Source organism: Pinus tabuliformis, chromosome 4_1 (genome assembly GCF_031772625.1).
Source record: "Pinus tabuliformis cultivar Carrire ecotype Pingquan chromosome 4_1, CPIR1, whole genome shotgun sequence".
Classification (NCBI taxonomy): Eukaryota; Viridiplantae; Streptophyta; class Pinopsida; order Pinales; family Pinaceae; genus Pinus; species Pinus tabuliformis.
Window position 1 is genome coordinate 926,907,450 of NC_142303.1, and position 19,174 is coordinate 926,926,623.

The 19,174-nt window shown below is 38.4% G+C and overlaps 1 protein-coding gene across 1 annotated transcript in view; it reads left to right on the forward strand.

Annotated features, from left to right (window-relative positions):
* The window catches only part of LOC149179194 (uncharacterized), a 438,072-nt gene that overhangs the window by 213,024 nt on the left and 205,874 nt on the right, over positions 1-19,174 (forward strand). Inside the window, exon 12 of the mRNA XM_089422378.1 lies at positions 7,424-7,471. Coding sequence (XP_089278504.1) covers positions 7,424-7,471 — 48 coding nt within the window. The remainder of the gene's footprint in view (positions 1-7,423; positions 7,472-19,174) is intronic.

The window sequence follows — 19,174 nt, forward strand, 5'->3', positions numbered from 1 at the left end:
ATGTCAAATTCTATTGCCAGGTTCCTCTTGCAATCCTTCTATGAGCCTTGACGCTCTTGTCAAAAAGAGATCATCCACATACAAAACTAGAATGAGTGGCTCACCCTCTACCATCAAGTAGTAAAGGTTGGGATCTGCGTCACTTTTGACGAATCCCATCTGTTGCAAGTAGTTGCCAGTCCTACCTTACCATGCCTTGGGAGACTGTTTGAGTCCGTATAGAGCTTTCTTCAATCTGCACATATGAGTGTGCCTCTCACGAGTTTCAAAGCCCTCAGGCCGTTCAATGTACACTTCTTCCTATATCACCCTGTTCAAGAAGTTTGTCTTTATCTATCTGGTGAATCTGCCATCTCATCTGAGCTGCTAGAGATATAACTGACCGGATAGAAGTGTATCTAGCAACTAGGACGAAGGTTTCCTCATATTCTATCCCTTCTTTTTGTGCATACCCTTTGCCACAAACCTAGCCTTGTACTTTTCCACACTGCGATTTGCCACATATTTGATCTTATAGATCCATCTAGAACCTACAACTGACCTGTCTTCCGGCCTTGGCACTACCTCCCAAATGTTATTCATCATGATAGAGCTATACTCTTCTAGCATGGCATCTTACCCACACATGATGTTGTGCGGCCTTTTGAAAGCTGGCATTTTCTGTAACCTGAGCTGCCAATGCTTGGTACCTGTCAGGCTGGCTGCGCTATCTTTTGCTCATCCGAGTAGTTCCAATAAACTCCTCTACATCCCCCAATATCCGACGAACCTCTCTGCTAGCTCGACTACTAGTTGTGGGGGTTCTGCCAGCTCCTCCTCATCTTGTCTCTACTGCTCCATCTGCTGAGAACTCCTCGGATTTCCTGCCTTTGAAGAAATACTGGTATTGGTCACAGTAATTGATCCTTGTGACTATCCTCCTACCTGTCCCATTGGATGCCCTTGTGGTTGCCCCTGCTGCTGGACCAAAGGAGCTTCTGTAGACTTATTCTGATAACTTGGAGACATCTCACAAGATCTTGAAAGCTTGGTCCTCCATGAACTTCACATCTTGCCTTACTACAATCTTCCTATTGCTAGGAATGTAGATTTTGTATGCCTTTGAGGTTTCTCTATACCGAACAAAGAACCCCTTCTCTGTAGTCTGATCTAGTTTGGTTTGTTTATCATCTAGCACGTGGCAATAAGTAATGCTGCCAAAAATTCTGAAGTGGCTAACTTCTAGTTTCTTCCCTGTGAAGACTCTTTCTGGCGCTTTCTTCCCCAATGCTCTATGAGGAGTCATGTTCTAAATGTATACTACCGTGTTACATGCTTTTGCCCATAGAAATCTGGTTAGATCTTGGTCATATTACATAGCCTTTGCAACTCCAACAATAGTTCTGTTTTTCCGCTCCGCTACACCATTCTACTGTGGATTATATGGAGCTGTCCATTCTCTCTTGATGCTTTCCTTTGCAGTGAAATCTGTGAAGTCCTTATCAATATCTTCCCCACCATTATTTGAAGGAAGCACTTTGATATTTTTCCCTGTCACATTCTCCATGAGAGCTTTAAACTCTTTGAAATGGTCGAAGACCTCATGCTTGCTCTTCAAGAAGTAGATCTAGGGTTTCCTGGAATGGTCATCAATAAGGGTGACGAAATATTCGACACCACTGAGAGCTCTAGTGGATATTGGGCCGCAAATATCTGAATGTATGATTCCGAACACGCCATTAGCTCTGCTGTCACTTCTTGGAAATGCTGCCTTAGCATACTTCCCAAGTACGCATCCTTTGCACACATCATCGTGTTCTGTGCCAAGTTCTGGAACCCCAATTACCATTCCTCTGAGCATCTTGAGTGATCCATGGTGTAGATGTCCCATTCTCCTATGCCATAACTCATTCAACTCCTTCCCACTGCTATTGTTACTACCTATTAGTGCCATTGGAGAGTCGATTTGTAATCGGTACAATTTGTTACTTCGAACTCCAATTTGTCTTACCTTTTTCCAGCTCGAGTGTTTGACATAAACTTTCTTCCCTACGAAGTGAGTATCATATCCCTTATCCTGTAACTGGGATACTGAAATCAAGTTTATACCCAATTTTGGTACATGCAATACAACTGTAGCATTGGGGCTCGTTCTTGACGCCCTTTGAAAATCTATGGTACCTCTTTGTACTGGAGTACATTTCTTTTTGTTTTGCATAGTCATTTGGAAGTCCTTCTGCTCCTCTTTGTAGCTAGAGGAATATTCTCTAGCCTCTGTCATGTGAGCTGATGCTCCATTGTCTATATACCAGACTCCCTGTGACGCTGATCCTGCCTAGCAAGAAAATTTGTCCTCCCATCTGGAAGACAAATCTGAAGTCTCCTGAATGTTACTTCTGTCCATGGCTATGCTGAAGAATTTATAGTTGTGCTATTACTGTTTTCCACCCTGACACTGGCTCTGCTCTAGCGAACTGTTGCAAAAACCCTCTACGTCCAGCTAGAGATCTGCTCAACACGAAAATCTGAGCTGCTCCCTCTTCCTCTAGAAGAATCGAAAATTTTTGCCCCTCCCTCAGAAAAATCGATCTTCTGGCAAAAAGACTACGCTGCCCGTTGGGAATTTCGACCTACTGCCCACACTAAGCAGCGAAATTCCTTCTTTTATCTTCTAAGCTCTTCGACTAATCAATTTTGCTCTGATACCATGTGAAATTTTATCTATTGCAGCTACTGGAAATTATTCTTCTAACTGAAAATTTAATTATGCAATTTATTTGCTACGACAAACAACGAATAAAATCACAATTGCAATTTTCACCATAAAAATACTGCGGAAAATAAAATATTGGAAACTGAGAATTTCTAGCACAAACACATAATTTTGACACAGTTATTTTTGGACAATTGACCTCGGAAAAACCCAAATTGGGAAAACCGGTGCAACAGATGAGGGTTTTTATTATTAATCTTCAACAACAATTCTGAGTACAATAATTTAGATGCCCAGTTGGCAATCTAATCTGAGGAAAATACTAGCAAAAATATCGTGAGAATTTTCTCTCACCCCACAACTATTTTCTGCCTTTGAAATTGCCTCCCTGGCCTTTGCGCTAAGCTCCCCGCGTCACCCTCTGCACAGAGCTTATCCTGGCCCTCTGCAAATTTCGGCCTTCCTTCCTTTGTCTCTTTTGGGGACTGGAAATCTTCCTCCCGAAATGCTGTTGCCCTCCTCTTCCTCCTGCTACTCACTCTTTGGCTTTATCTTCTCCGATGAGTTGCTGTTACTAAGAAAATTGAAATGCCTCGGCAACTAAGTATCTGCATTAGATGTATTCTCCATCACCACATTGACTTCCTCTTATAATCCACTGTTGGAGCACCAACGACCAAGATTAAAACTTAATCAATGGCTAGGATCATCTTTGGATCGATCCGTGTGAGTTTCTAGATGATTCTCACCTTATCTCAATTAATATTGATTAATTAACCATATTCCCTAAGTTTAGACTTAGGAAATATTTAAAAATCGGGTAATAATCTAATTGAGACACTTCTTGGCGGAATTTCCAGAACCGATTGCTAGGTTTTGGATATCTCATGTATTCTAGCCTCTTTGCCGAATTTCGTGGCTAGAACACATTCGATGCTACAAAAACTAACACTCCCTCTTAGCAAGGAATGTGTTCTAGTGCCATTGCACACCCTGTCTCTAGATCAGCTCCTGTCACGTTGCTGATGTCTGGCCAAACTGCCCATCAACCACTGCGCAACTCTGATATAAGCTGCATTTGTGCTGCTGTTGACCCTGCTAAACTGCTGCCAACACTGCATCTGCACTGCAACTCCCTCTCTTTTGTTGCTGCTGCAACTGCAACATTTGCAACTGAAAAGCATCCAAAATACCCTGTCCTTGCTAATGAAATGGGTTCTCCACCATACCCATTTGTTCTCTAAAATAGACGAAGTTAGCTCTCCCTAGAGCTTTTGTGAGTATATCTGCAACCTGCTCTTCTGTGGGAACATACTGTAGCTGGATTGCTTCACGTTGTACACAAACTCTGATGAAGTGACACTGAATATCAATGTGCTTCGACTTGTCATGAAACAGTAGAATCTCAAAGAGCTTTATGCAACTCTAATTATCACCATTCATTTTACTTTCGGCCATAATTCACATTTTGTTTTTTTGTTTTTTTGTGAGGTATTATTTGATAACTCTTATACATTATTATTTTTCCTTATAATTGTATTTTTAAATACCTTTTTTCCCTTAAATTTGAATAACCTCTTTTATAACTTTTTAGTTAGCAGCTTAGTAATTACTTTACTTCTAAGTACTCTTTTTCTTTTTTAATATATATAGATTTCTTAGATGTATAATTTTTAAAACATGATAATTAAATTGCAGTAACTGAACCAATTGACTTTTTGAAAAGTCGTGTCCTTGAAATTTAACCTCAATACAACCTGCAATGGTCGTGAAGGTTAAAGTATTGGTGTGAATTGCAATCATGAGTTGCACAATTGTGGATTTATTTATACAGCAGTGGACGGGTGGTCGACTGTGGATCTGTATAGTGATCAGATGACAGGTTTTTTACCACAATGAAAGCAAATTGTAATTGATGATAGAGTACCAACAGTGAAGAACAACTCTTGACTGTGGTGATGGGAAATGGGTGGCGGCTGTAGTGGCATTCAACAATGGTGGCGGGTTAAGTCGTACAATTGTGGGAGAATAACTGAACAGGGTTTGACGGAGGTAACGACAGGATTACAGGGAGATAGTCGACAAGGGGAGCATCATGTGTATGCACGGGATGTGGCATGGATTTTCACTGGTGGTAGCGCTGTCGAAGGGGCGTGATCGCTGTAGTCAGAGAAGGCCGTGTAGGGAGCTGTGAGCGGTTAGGAGAGACGGTGGTCGGGGTGTTGCCGGTGGTGGCAGTTGGCAACAGAAGGAGAGTGCGACTGTGCAAAATGTGGCTGTGGCGGTTGGCGGGAGTGGCTACTCGTTCGGGTAGCGACAAGTAAGTATTTTTTTTTAGATATATTTTATTTGACTCTTATATATATATATAATTTTTATTTTATTTCTTATAATGTATTTTTTTTGTAATTTTTGTTTTCTTTGTATTTCGGCTCTGTGTTTTTTTTAATACTTTTATTTCCTCCTTTTCTATATATATGTATTTTGAATATATATAGATATATATATTTTTGATGTTTTTTTTTGGTTGATATATATATATATATATATATATAGCTAAAGGCCTAATGATAAATTGGAGAACCTTCAACTCTATGTAGCGAAACACTTCAATTGCATGACAACAATGTTGACGAAAGGTTGATGGCCAAGGGCCAGATCGAACTGGTTCTGTGCAGTGGTTGAGCGGCTAGAGGATTGAACAACTCTGGTACCAATGTAATGAACGAAGTTCGTGTGCTCAAAGGAATGCTCTCATACCAATGTAATGAACAAAGTTTATACTTTTTAATAATCTTTATAATACTTCGAAAACAAAGACATCCATTGCAGGACAAGTAATTATATATAAGAATATTTGAATACAAGTGAGACGCTGATTGTTACAAATGAGACCTGCTTATATACCTAGGCAGGTGCCTCTTCATGGAAGGTCATGTCCCATTATACATGCCTCTTCATGGAAGATCATGTCCCATTAGACATGCCTCTTCAGTGCTATTTACAAATTAATTAGTCATTATTACAATTATCATCATTATTTATATTTATATTATTTTTATATTAGTTTTATTCATAACGGCTTTTTTGTTTTATTTCACTTTAGTGTGTTTCTTGGTCTCTCTCAGATTAATAAATTGGATTAACTTTACTAGTATGTAACTCTTTATGTCCCACCTTCTTCCTCATCCTTGAATGAGGATGAAGCATAAGTTATATTGTTATTTATTCTTTAAATGATGGTCTCTGTTCTTGTACCATGTTCCTTTACTATTCATGCAAAACTGTTTTAAAAATCTGTGTCGTTGTACATTGAAACCATAAAGACAGATCTGCCATGGTGTTGCTATTGACGAAATTTGATTTATTTTGCACTGTTTGACAGTGCATCAAGGGTCTGATTTGTCAACATTTGGTGTCTTCTAGAGCTTGGCAGTGTCTCAATGTTGGTTCAACCGACATGAATGGTTTTGCTGGAATTATATTCTGCTTAACTTCGACATTATTAGAGAAATGTAAATCATTGCATAAAAAATAGCCTATTTTGTATTACAATTTACTAGAATTAGTGTGTTTGGAAGGTTTATATAGCATAAGTTATGTTGTTGTTTATTCCTTAAATGATGGACTCTGTGCTTGTAGTATGTTCCTTTACTCTTCATGCAAAACTGTTTTAAAAATCTGTCATTGTACATTGAAACCATAAGGACAGATCTGCCATGGTGTTGCTATTGATTTGAAAAAAAATATTCTGCACTGTTTGACAGTGCATTAAGGGTGTGATTTTTGAATATTTGGTCTCTTCTAGACTTTTATTGTGTCACAATGTTGGTTCAAATGACATGAATGGGTCTGCTGGCATTATGTTCTGGTTAACTCTGATATTATTAGATGTCAGAAATGTAAAACGTTGCATCAAAATTAGCTTTTTTTGTGTTACAATTTACTAGAATTAGTGTGTTTGGAAGGTTTATGTTTGTGTGTGTGTGTGCCAAAATTTAGTGTTGTCCCCTTGTCCGTCCCACCTCCTTGCCGATTCTTGAATGTTGTGGAGCTTAAGTTATGTTGTTGTTAATTACTTAAATGATAGCCTTTGTTCTTGTGCTATGTTCCTTTACTATCAAACAAAACTATTGTAAAACTTTGTCATTGTACTTTGAATCCATAAAGACAGATCTGCCATGTTGCTATTAAGGAGCTTTAATTCATTGTGCACTGTTTGACAGTGCGTTAAGGATCAAATCAAAGGTCAGTGATTTGGCAACATTTGTTGTCTTCTATACCTTGTCAGTTTGTCACAGAGCTGGTTCTATCTCCCTGGATGGTTTTACTGACAATAATTTTTTTTGTTATACTATTTCCATTAATTTCTCTTTCTTCTTGATGAAAGTATTGGGAGCTGTGGATTTAATTGATTATAGTAATTTTCTCACTCAATCTCATGCCTTGCTAGTGGATAGAGAGATGCTATGAATAACATAAAATGTTTATAATGTTTACATGTTCGATTTTTAGTCAATTTCAATTTGGTTGGAAATGGGATTTCATTAAGAATGCTTTTGATGTCTCTTCCTTCTGTAAAGAATACTATTACATGCATTTCTTAAATTGATTAGAAATATTTGAAGTTTGTTTTATGTTTTGCTTAAATCACTTTTTGACATTTATATGCTGGAATGTTGAGTGTGAACTGACCACATACTAAAGAATTGTTTGAATCTGACTTGACAGCAAGCATCAATAGCAGCTATGGACGCTTATAATATTCTCCCCAATTTGGTGAGTTGGTGTTACGAAAGAATTGTGTGTTGGATGGAGCATTGTAATTAAGAGGAAACATATGTCAGTTATCTCTGTTATTTAATCCTTTCTTCTTCCATTGGTATGTCATATCAACAGTACATAATATCAATTTTAATGTTTGACAGCAGCCTCAAGTACTTCTCTGCCCATGCTTCAGAGATATTTTTCACTCATTGCTTTTGTTTTTGTTACCATTCTTTATGGGCATAAATTTCTTTTAGTAGGAGAATGCTCTCTTCTTCATTCAGTTTCTTGGTAATTGTTTTGGGCTTTTGGTTTGTACAAAGGCTTAAAGGTTTGTTTATTTCATCATTTTTTTTAGCTCTTCATGAAAAAATAGTGATGGTTGTTTTGGTGTTTTTTGAACAACAATATTTTGCTATGTTGTTGAGGAATATAAGTTCCTTTAAATTTAGGTTAGCAACTTTTAAATTAAAAAAATATCATATTTTGTGTTATAGTTTTACAATATGTTACCTCCTGGACCTGCACTTAAAGATATTCAAGTCCCTAAATGAAATGATAACCTAGAGGCGCTTAGGAAGTGTCGTGACTCAAGCTCTCACCTAAGAGGAAAATTTCTAAGCTGAGTGGGAGAGCCAAGGAGCAAATGTTAGGCGCCCACCCACTGTCATCTTAGTGGCCTTGCCTCTTGCTTTATGACTAAGGGCCTTTGTAACCTAAGGAGTGTTTTTGTAAGGGTCAACCTAAGCTAGGTTGTGTAGCAAGATGGTAGTCTCTTTTGTGTTGCTTATTTTAAAGACAAAAACATTATACATTCTACATCCATTGATTAGGTATGCTTGTAGATTTCCTTGAGTAGTGGATTTTGAGTGTACCCCCTCCACCATTAATCCTATATAATCCTATAAAGCTAACAACTAAATTAAGGAGTTATGTAATATGTCAATTTCGTTGCTTATGACTACTTATTCTTATTTAGAACACACTTTGAAGTTATATCTATGACCTCATTGCCCAAACAGAGAAGGCACTGGCCTCCCTTTCATCCATCACATACAAAACCTTTTAAATCAGTCTTTTCCTTTTTGTTGATACTTGCAGAGTTCTCTTTACTCCCACTCCATATTGCATGAAGTGAACTTACAAACCAATAGGGAAGTCCACTTTGGCTTGGAACCTCTTCTTTAGTCTAAAGTGTAGAAGAATGTTGGTAAGGTGATATTGGCAAACCTATTGGTTCCACAATACTAGTTCCCTATCTTTCGAATTTATAAAGGTGATAGTTTGTGTGGTAATAGGTACTATTGACTCAAAGTCTAGTAGGGACTTGTGAAGGGAGCTCGCAAGGTAAGAGCTAGACCAAGTGACAACATTATGAGGTGTGGCCTCCAGTCACCACAACCACTATCTCCTGCGCTTTAGTGGATTTTCACCACAAGGGAGGCTTCCCTATGTTAGGTCGCCTAATAGATATATCAAGTCAAAGGCTTGGAGGTGACTAGGATAGGCTTAGGAGAGATACTCAACTTAAGAACATGGCTTAGCTAGCTTAAACAAGGCAATGCGTACCCTCCAAAAGACCTATATAGGTCACAAGTGTTTATAAATAAGCAAGGTCAATAGTTTTACCTAGGTGCACAAGGCCAACAAAAGGCTTGAATAAATGGATATGATTAACTTCACTAACAAAAAGCCTTCAATAAGCTGAAAGTTGAAGCCTAGGGCTAGATTAGGGTTTGTCTAGGGCAAATGACGTTAGCCCTAGAATGGAAGAAGTAGCCACATGAAAGAGGTGATTTTGAGGCAATGAATTAGCAAAACCATGTTGCATCCTTCCACAAGCCAACATATAAAATCTAGTTGAATTTTAACGCGAACGTTAGCCTAGCGGATTTCCTTCAAAGGCTGAAAATCAGAAATAGGAGAGAGAAATTAAGTTTTTGGATGATTTATTGTGTGATCAACAACGTGAATAAAGTCAATGCTTGACCTTGGGTGATGGAGTCTAATGGGAGATCTATTTATGAGAAAAGACTAAACCCTAGGATGGAGTAAGGGAATATGAAAAGCCTAGCTTCATATCCTACCTATCATGTTAGGAGGAAACAAAGTCAATGAGGAGAACTTAACATGAATGATCACTCAAGGGATTGTCACACAAATTCTTAACGGGATATTGCATACAATACCATTGCCAAGATTTAATAGATTTTTTTTAATAATATCTAGCACATAGAAACCCTAATAATCCATTCCATGCAATAGCCATAAAGATATTCGAATACAATGAATGCTTACAAGGAAAATGCATGAACCAATCCTTTATTGTTCCAAAATAACATCTCCAAGCAGGAGAATAACTCCATAACCAAAAAATCCACAATAGATTACATTTCCACAAGATACAAGACAATTTTCAACTAGGCTGAAATCTCTAGGAGGGTCAAATTGATCCACAAGTGATGGTGAAAATGAAATGGAGGTGACCTCTACTTATATGAGGTCTACCTCAAGTAATTTTAGCCTAATGAAGTCCCTAATAACAAGTTTAACATGAAATGAACTTGGGTTACAAGCCAACCCACTAGCTTAATGACAAATTTAGACCATAAGCGCCCAAACATGTGAGCCGTAGCCTCTCATAATGTTGACGTCATGCCCTTTTAGGATTCCAAATGCCATGTCAAGGTGTGCTCAAGGTTACTTGGGAGCGGGAGTGCCATTTTCAGAAGCTCCCGGTTTGGGAGTGATTCCGGGAGCGTTTATATATATATATTGTTTATATTTTGATGCATATATGTCAACAAAAGCATGTAGAATGATGAATTAGATATAAAAACATAAATGAACCATTTAACAACAATCATCTAGAAGTTATAATCTTCATGAACCACGTCCACAAGTTAGTAACATAGTAACATACAACATATTGAGTCTCTTGATTCATCAATCTTAAAGTTTCAAGCTTTCAAAATTCAATATATAACACTTATCATCATTGATCACCAAAGTTGTATTTGTAAGCTAAGTGTAACCATTACAACAAATAATATCTAACATGAAATGAAATGTTATAAAATGAAACAACTTTCAACTTGCACGAAGCATCATATTCATAATTCATTACTAATGAGTTATAATTGCCAACTTCAAACTTCAAACTTAAATTGTCATATATTGTTTACAAAAAATATCATAATAAATATGAAAGAGGTAATAGTTATAAAAGCTACTAGAAACTAGAAAAGACAAGTAAATCTATTATCTATTGCTAATGCTTGGGCCTCTTGGCGCCAAGAGAAATGTCTAATTTTTTAGCCCTGTTGGAAAATCAGGATCTTTGTCATTAGTATCACCCTCTAAGCAGTAATATCCAAAGGTATCTTTGTCATTACCTATGGATCTGTATAGGGATCTTTATCATTAATATCACCCTCTAAGCATTAACATAAGATAGAAAAAGCATAGCATGACAAGTCAAGATTTTGTTTGAGTGATGCGTACATTTTTAGGAGGGTAATGATAGAGGAGTTCAACAACCAATGTCACTAACATCAAGGTACATAGAGAGATTGGTGCTCTTGATTAAATACAAGTTCCATACCCTAATACATGATAAAATCCAATGGAAACATTGCAATCCCCCAAATCTTGAAATCTTGAAAAACTGATAAGTCTGTTGGATTTTGAATGAAATCTAAAATTTTACTTTCTCCATATGAAATCCAATGAGGTCGGAACCACTCTCAAACATCCTGAGTCATTTCATGGGAATGTTAAAAATTTAAGTAAAAGGATGAAAATGAAGATTAAGGAGAATGTCACTTTTACTTTAAGCATTTAACATTTCCATGAATCACATATCAATACTAGGGCCATAGGCTTGATCATTAGGCTGCCCACTCAAAACTTATTTGTTTCTTTGAAAAAGAATTGCATTTGGAATATTACTACAAATTTTTTTTGCAAAAAAGACTAAACACTCCCGAAAAACCAGGGAGCTTGTTTTGTTGCTGGGAGCGCGCTCCTAACTCGTTGTCGCCCGGAGTGCGAATTAGGAGAGGGGGCATGAGTAAGGGGGGGGGTAGATGCTCCCTCGCATCGCTGGGTGTGCTAATGTGTGAAAGAGTATCAAAGTTCCTTGATCATTCAAAATTTGAGGATTTGCCATCAAATCCAGCTCAAATCCTCATCTGGGGTCCCTAGTGCAGCTGGGGTGACATCATGTGTGCTTGATGGATCTCCAACTACAAAATAAGTTCTCCTTCTTTCTAACATTAGGGCTTCTCAAGGTGCAACAAGCCCTCCCTAGTCTCTCAATGGAAGACCATCCTCATCTGCGTTTTGAATCAGGTCCTATCCATCAAGTTGTGTCAAGGCCAACTTGGGGGCACACTAGGTCCGATTATGTCATCATGAGGAATCCTCTGTGCTAGGTCAAATTAGACCATCGTTTTGGGTCATGAGGGTGCTCTTAGACATGTAAAACCTGCTCGTGCTGTTAGGAGGCTCAACTCTCTCAACAATGAAACGACTAAGGCCATGTACTTCTCTGAAAGGTCTGGTTACTTGTGGTGTGGGTGGCCTTACGACCTGGGTTGTTGTGGACCACTCAACAAAAGGAACATGAACTCAAGTGAAAGCAACCATCCATCAGAGAGTAAGAACAATAATGCATCTAAGTGGACCAAACTTGAATGTTAAGGGCATGTTAATACTTCAAACAAGGATCACCTTCATATATCTAACTAGACCAAGTCTCGTAAAGGTGTTTCCTACCTTGATAAAGGTGGCTAATGTTCAACTCTATTAGGTGCTTGCAAGCCTTAAGGGGAAGTGACAGTTCCAATGTCAACCCCTCAATCAATAGATGTTAGTGCAAATATGTGAAAATGAAGGGAATAGGCTTCATGGCCAAGTGCCATGGTTAAAGTGACTAACTGATCGGGGTGTTGACATCCTTAGTGTATGAATGTAAAGGAGAGAGCAATCGTGGAGGCATGAGTTACTTGCTTAGCTTGCTTTTTCCACCCCTCTTGTGCTTCTTTTACTTCTTCATGTTAATTCGTTGTATTACCGCATATAGCTCAAGGGTTAGAGCTTGCTCTTGATGATGTAGCATTTTATTAGCCCTTAAGATGAGTAAGTTCAATGCTCATTAGGGTTGGGACATGAAAGGGTTCCATTTTTGATGTAATGGAGCATCATGTGCTCAGGAAACCAAGTGAAGGCTAATGAGGAGGGTAGAGCTCATGCTAGGCTTTTTCCCGTGCGGTAATCTTATGTTTCGGCCATCTTTTGCATTTTGATTTCCTTCTTTTTTTTTTATTGTTCCCATGATATTCTTTTTTCATTCTTTTAGCTACATCAACCTCTTCGGGAAACAGTTTTTTGACCCTTCTCAAGGAGTGTGAACACATGGGTGCCAAATTCAGGTGAACCAATGACAAGTTAGACTTGAAGAATGGAGTGAGATATAGGGCTTGTAATGCATGATGGAAAGTGTCAAGTATGGTATAGGGGACAATGAACATGCTATCTCAATCATGGTTTTCCAAGTAGTGCCCCTCTTATAACCTAAAACCTTAAGGGAGGTCCCACTAGGCTAGGGCTAAAGATTAACCCCCTTGGTAAGGTGAGAGAACAAATCTATAGTCAAGATCGGTCATTCTTCTAGATCACCCTTTTATCCATACTAAATCCCCAAAACAATCAAGTATAAGTGTTCGATTGCAAAATGATCAAAGTACCTTTTGAACAGAATCCCACTTTAATCCAAGTGTTAATGCTAGATGGTTAGAGGCACATGGCATATCATTGTCAAATAGTGGTTGTTAGGGGTTGCTGGCTGGTTGTCAAACGAAGGAGAAATTTTTTCTCCTATGGGGTTACCCAGTTTGGTGGGTAGTAGGTACCATCCATTATATCATCACCTTTCCATGTTATATAGTCAAAATTCATATCATGCCCATGTTTCATCATTTACCCACTCTTAGAGGGCGCATGATCCATTTTCATATAGTTTTACTTCATGACTAAAATCTCATTTGACATATTTCATTAAATCACCTTCTCCATGTGGAAAGATGATAAAGTGGTTTGGGATCCATTTTCATAGAGTTTTACTTCATAATTAAACACTCATTTTCCTTATTTCATTAGATTACCTTTTCCATGTGGGAACATGCTAAAGTGGTTTGGGATATTTCACTTCTAATTAATTAGACCCAAACTTAAGGTTTAAACGCCACATTATTAGCCTATTTCATTGTTGTGTTCTCAACCTTAATTGAGGCCTCATTACATAGGTTGCAATTTAGAAGGAAACATAAAGCGAGGGAAAAGAGAAAACACTAGGTAATGCAACTTCTCATGCAAGAGGGATACACCTTGAGTGTTTTACTCCCCTTTGGCACACATGTTGAGGCAACTCACATTAAAAAATAATATCTAGAAAGTGGTTTCCCAAATTTCAATTCATTGGAGTTTATTTAGCCATGTTCACTCTCACTTGTGACACCTTTATTGGCCACTTCATTAATGTGGCACATATGTTGAGGAGGAGATTAAGCTTGCACAACTTTTGAGAGTTAAATATGCATGCATCTTAGCCCAATTGTCCACTTCCACCTTCAGTTAGTTATATTTTATTTGCCCATCTTCTAGGCACACTCTCTTAAATGGTGCTATCAATTAGAAGGTCAACTTTAAGCTTTGAATAACCTTGTTCACACATTGTTTTCAACTTGATTAGGGTGTTTGAACGGTGTTTCCACCTAAATCCACACCTTGGCTAACGTGGAGAAAATCTTTAACTCCACTTGGCGTGGCCTTAGGGGCAAGTCTCGAGTTGAGCAATTGTCGCTCAATTTTCAACTCCTCCATCTAGGATAACTTCTAACGAAGCCAAGGGTGGTGGACCCTATGAGACACAAAAGGCTGAGGGTTGATTAAACTAAGTTAAACTAAATCAAGTTCTAGGAGTTAAATGAAATTACACAAGATGCATTCAACCATCAATAAATAAATTGTAGCATGTAATTTTCAAAGCATGCAAATAACGTCACCATGAATAATAGATGTAGGAATGAAAAATAAATGAATGAAGTACTGAAATAGGAAATGAGATAATGATGAGATCAGTGCCAAGAGAGTACTTGTAAAATTAAATGCTTGAAGTAAAGTACTCGGAAAGTAAAATGCTTTAAACTAAAGTACTTGGATGTAATGTGGCAATGAGATAATGATCAAGTACGAAGTGCTGCAAAAAGAAATGTGATGGAGTGTTCTTGGTTGGAGCTACCTTTAGTAGCTCCAACTTTGAAAAACCTTGATATATGGCCTGGGACATTGAATGATTGGTTATGAACATTTGGATTTTTTTTGCTGCTACATATAGTGCATTAATCCATTCAATCTCACCAATCATGGCATGCATAAGGTTCAATGAATGTATTGCACACAGAGTAAAAAGGATATGATCATATTGACTCTCCGCAATCAAACTCGCAGCTTTACAAATCTGTGCGTTGTCCATAATGACTTGGACAACATTATGTGGCCCAACACTTTCTATTGTATCAATAAGAATTGTGTATATGAAAGATGGATCTTTCTCTATTCCACTACAATCAACAACCTTCAAAAAATTGCCCCTTGGGGGCATATTGCAATAACATTAATTAATGGGCGGTTTCTTTGGTCTCTCCATCCATCAGAAATGGACACCCCTGTTTCTGCCCATTTATGCCGGATTGACTGTAGTTGTTAATCCATGAATTGTCTCTCTGATGCTAGCAAAGTAGTGCAAACCTTTTCATATCCAAGGCTTTTGTACCCTTTTGGCACTTCATTAACTGCCTTAATCATTTGAAGCCAATAAGGGGAACACACGAAATTGAATGCTAGCCCATTTTTGTAGATGCAACGAGCTACATGACTCTGCTCTTGACACTACAAAAATTCAACAAAATAAAACAAATTCCAAACCTGTGGGGTGAATCTTCCTTTGCGCTGTTGCTATTGTTGCTTGGTGATTCATGAATCATCCTCTACGCTGTTGCTATCTTTGCCTGCGTTGTTGCGCAGTGAATCGTCCTCTCAATATGTCAGTATTCTTCTGCCAATGGCCAACAAACTCACAGAAAACGACAATGGGGGACTGTTCATCCTGTTAAGCTCAAAAAAAACTAAAACTAAAAAATTCAAACAAGTAAAAACCGTGTTGAACAAATGTTGAAATATGGAATTTACACAGGATCCATTTCCATATTTCGGGATCTGTTTCTAGAGCGAGGGATCTGTTTCCAACAAACAGGAATTCACCATGTGTCCGTTCTTGGACAGATCTAGGCGGATCCGGATCAGAGTTGTTGATCTTGGACCCCAAGGTGACAGATCCGGATCAAATCTGTTGATCCTGGACCCCAAGGTGACAGATCCGGTGACTTAGCTAATTTGTATTGTATTAGGAGTTCATTGCATTTCTCTGTTGTCCATGACTCTATTGATGAATGTGCCATTGTATTCTTGCAGGGTGTTTGACATAACTTTGTTTTCTATCATTACTAAACACAAGGAAAGATATCATGTGATTGTTGAGATTGTGCAATGGCGACATTGGTTATTTGAATTGACTGAATGTTATATCTTCTTGCTGTAGAGTGTGATGGGAAGAATAAGCTTGATATTTGCAAGCAATAGATTTTTATGCTCTTTTTGTGTTTTTGGGCTTGTGCCTTATCCATGGAGACCTAGGAGCACAAGTATTTAGGTGAACATTTTCAAGTCTTTTGTAATAAATTGAGATTGAAGGCATTCTATATCATGTGAATTTTTCGCTTCCACCCCATCATTAACATGTAGCCATTTGGTTCACCTCGCAGACAATGTTACATTTATGATTTATCAGTGATATATCACAAGTAATTCCCATATCTGATAATATTAGTAGTAATTCTTGTGATAATTTCATTCTTTGAAAATATTGCAATAACTTCAAAATGTCATTATCATTCATTAAATATTAGGAGTTGTAATTTATTCCCTATTCACAACAATCTTGCCTTATAATAAGTTTTTTGCATTTTTAACTCTCATTTTGGAAGAGTGAGTTAGATATTGAGCTCTAATGATTCTCTGATCATTTTCCATCAAGCAAAGATGCAGAAATTTGCTATTTTCATTGCCATCAACTGAGTAGTTGTGGAGTGGGAATTTACTCTGATCTACCATGTCCTTATCCTAAGGCATGGAAACAAATTTATTTTTGTATTTTCATTGTATTTTAGGATTTAGTATAGGGTTTGCAATGTTAATTAGATATAGCTCCTTTTGCTATTATTTAATGGGAGATTTAATAGTTTTCTAGTTTTCATATTTTAATTGCGGCATAATTTTGCATTGATTTCCTTGTTTGGTTTGTACCATAGGTTTATGTTGATGGTGCTGGAAATCCGTCAACCAAGGGGTCTTCCTGATGTGTAGTCCCAATTAGACCTCACACTGTTTGGAATATGAGCCCCATCTAGAGTTTCGACCCAACTGCCATGTATTCTTACAGATTTGCCTTGCGTCTAACTGTCAGCAAGAGAGAGGAGTGCAAATGTGCCTTCGAAAAGCAAGGGAGGTGTCCCTGGTGAGTGTTCGGTCGTATGTGTGTGTCAAAGTTCCTTCATTGCAGAAGGGGAGGAGAAGTGAGCCTTTAAGAGAGAGGTAATAGTACCACCCTAGTGGAGACACACATCAACAAGAAGAATTTGTTCAACATGAAGCAGAATAGTCCAAAGAGATGTGATGGTCATTGTAACCAATACAACAAGGAAGACTTGTCTAATATCCAGTGGAATAGTCCATGAGGATGCGATAACGATAATAACCATTACAACACATTATCAATATGATAAGTACCAAAATAACCGAAATAGTTCAACTACTTTAGCACAGATGAAAGCAAACATGAATTACAAACATTCACAAAATAGTCTTACAAATATCCATAATCCATGCATGAAGAACGTGCTGGCCATAAGGCTTCTGATATTAAGCAAAAGTTCCAAGACACATGTATACAATGAACACCACTAGCTCCAATAGTGGAGCGTTGGAGCCACTCCTTGCTCCCCAAAAGAACTAGTCTGTCTCTCTAATGCCTTGTGGGAGGAGCCAAGGTGAAAAGTCCCTTGCTCTTACAATGAGGGTGTATATATAACAATGAGGAAGTGATGCTTCACCTTCCTTATGACTCTTCATCTACCCTCATGACTATTTGACTTCCTATGACTTTTCAACTTTACATGACTCTTCATATTCCATACATGTCCTTTAGACTTCCACTTTACAATACATTTTCGAAACATAATTTACATCATTAACCACAATGGTGTGGCATGTGACAACTCATGACATGACATGACATGACACTGCTGACATAGACTGCTTGATGATGTGGCAATGTCAAGCCACTGTTGCTACTGTGTGCTGTAGGTCTGCTTGAGAATAATTTTCTTTTCACCTCCGCATGGCTTGGTGATAAGGGATCTTCAATGATCTCAAGTCTTGAGTGGTGATCGCAAATTGGTGTCCCTTTGCTTTCTCTTGATTGATCAACTTGCATACTCAGCTACAAGAATGTCTTTTAGCATGTTGTGCTCCTTCATCTTCTTCATCATCTCACCATGGCATGATAAGGTACATGTTTCTGCAATTCACTCATGACGAGATGACATCAGTCCGAAAACCCCCTAGTCTAAGATTGTGCCTACTGATTCAATGGCTAAGCTGGAAACAGATGGAAGGATGGGAAAAGGGCTCGTTGACTGTGCAGTTGCGTAGCTCAAACAGTCAAGGGGAGCCTTGAGACTGCGCAGTGCGCAGTTCAGGTTGGGCTGAGGGAGAAAACTGTGCAATTTTGGAGATCAGCGTGACAGGTTGAGGGATGAGCATCGAGTGAGTAGATTGTGCAGTTTCGGGAGACACGAGAGATTGGGCCATTGTGTAGTTGCGACCAGGCTTAAGACTGCACAATGCGTATTTAAGGCCAGGTTGGGAGGAGGAATTGTGTAATTTTGGGAGTCAAGGTTAGGGATTGAGCATAGAAACTGCGCAATGCAAAGTCCTTGGAGGTAGGAACTGTGCATTGCACAGTGCCAAGAGGCAAGGTCGCAGCTATAGGACTGAGACTGCACAGTGGCAAGAGGCAAGGTCGCAGCTATAGGACTGAGACTGCACAGTGCGCAGTTCAGGGAGGCTGGGTGAAGCTAGGTTGATTGGTCGGTAAGTTTTTTAGAAAATGACCAAGTGTGGGAAGGGTGAGACTGATGTGAATAGTGATATGACTTCGATTGTGATCATACACTTACACTGCTTGATGACACAACAACATAGATCATCTAGGACACATGACAATGCATTTCCCTACGTGCCACAACTTTACAACAACTTATGACAAGTGTGACACTTAAGATACACTTTGCGACGACCGCGACGACACTTGTGCGACAATGCTTAAATATATGGAAATGAGTGTGACAGATGTTTACATGGTTAGAACAACTCATTTACACAAAGGTGACCTCTTAAAACCGCTAGAACACGCTTATATGCATGATACGACAACTAACATGCGAAAATATGACATTTTGTCTATTTTCGAAGGGAACAGAAACTCCTCAAGAAAACACATGGAATGAGTTTCAATGTTTACGATGACAATGT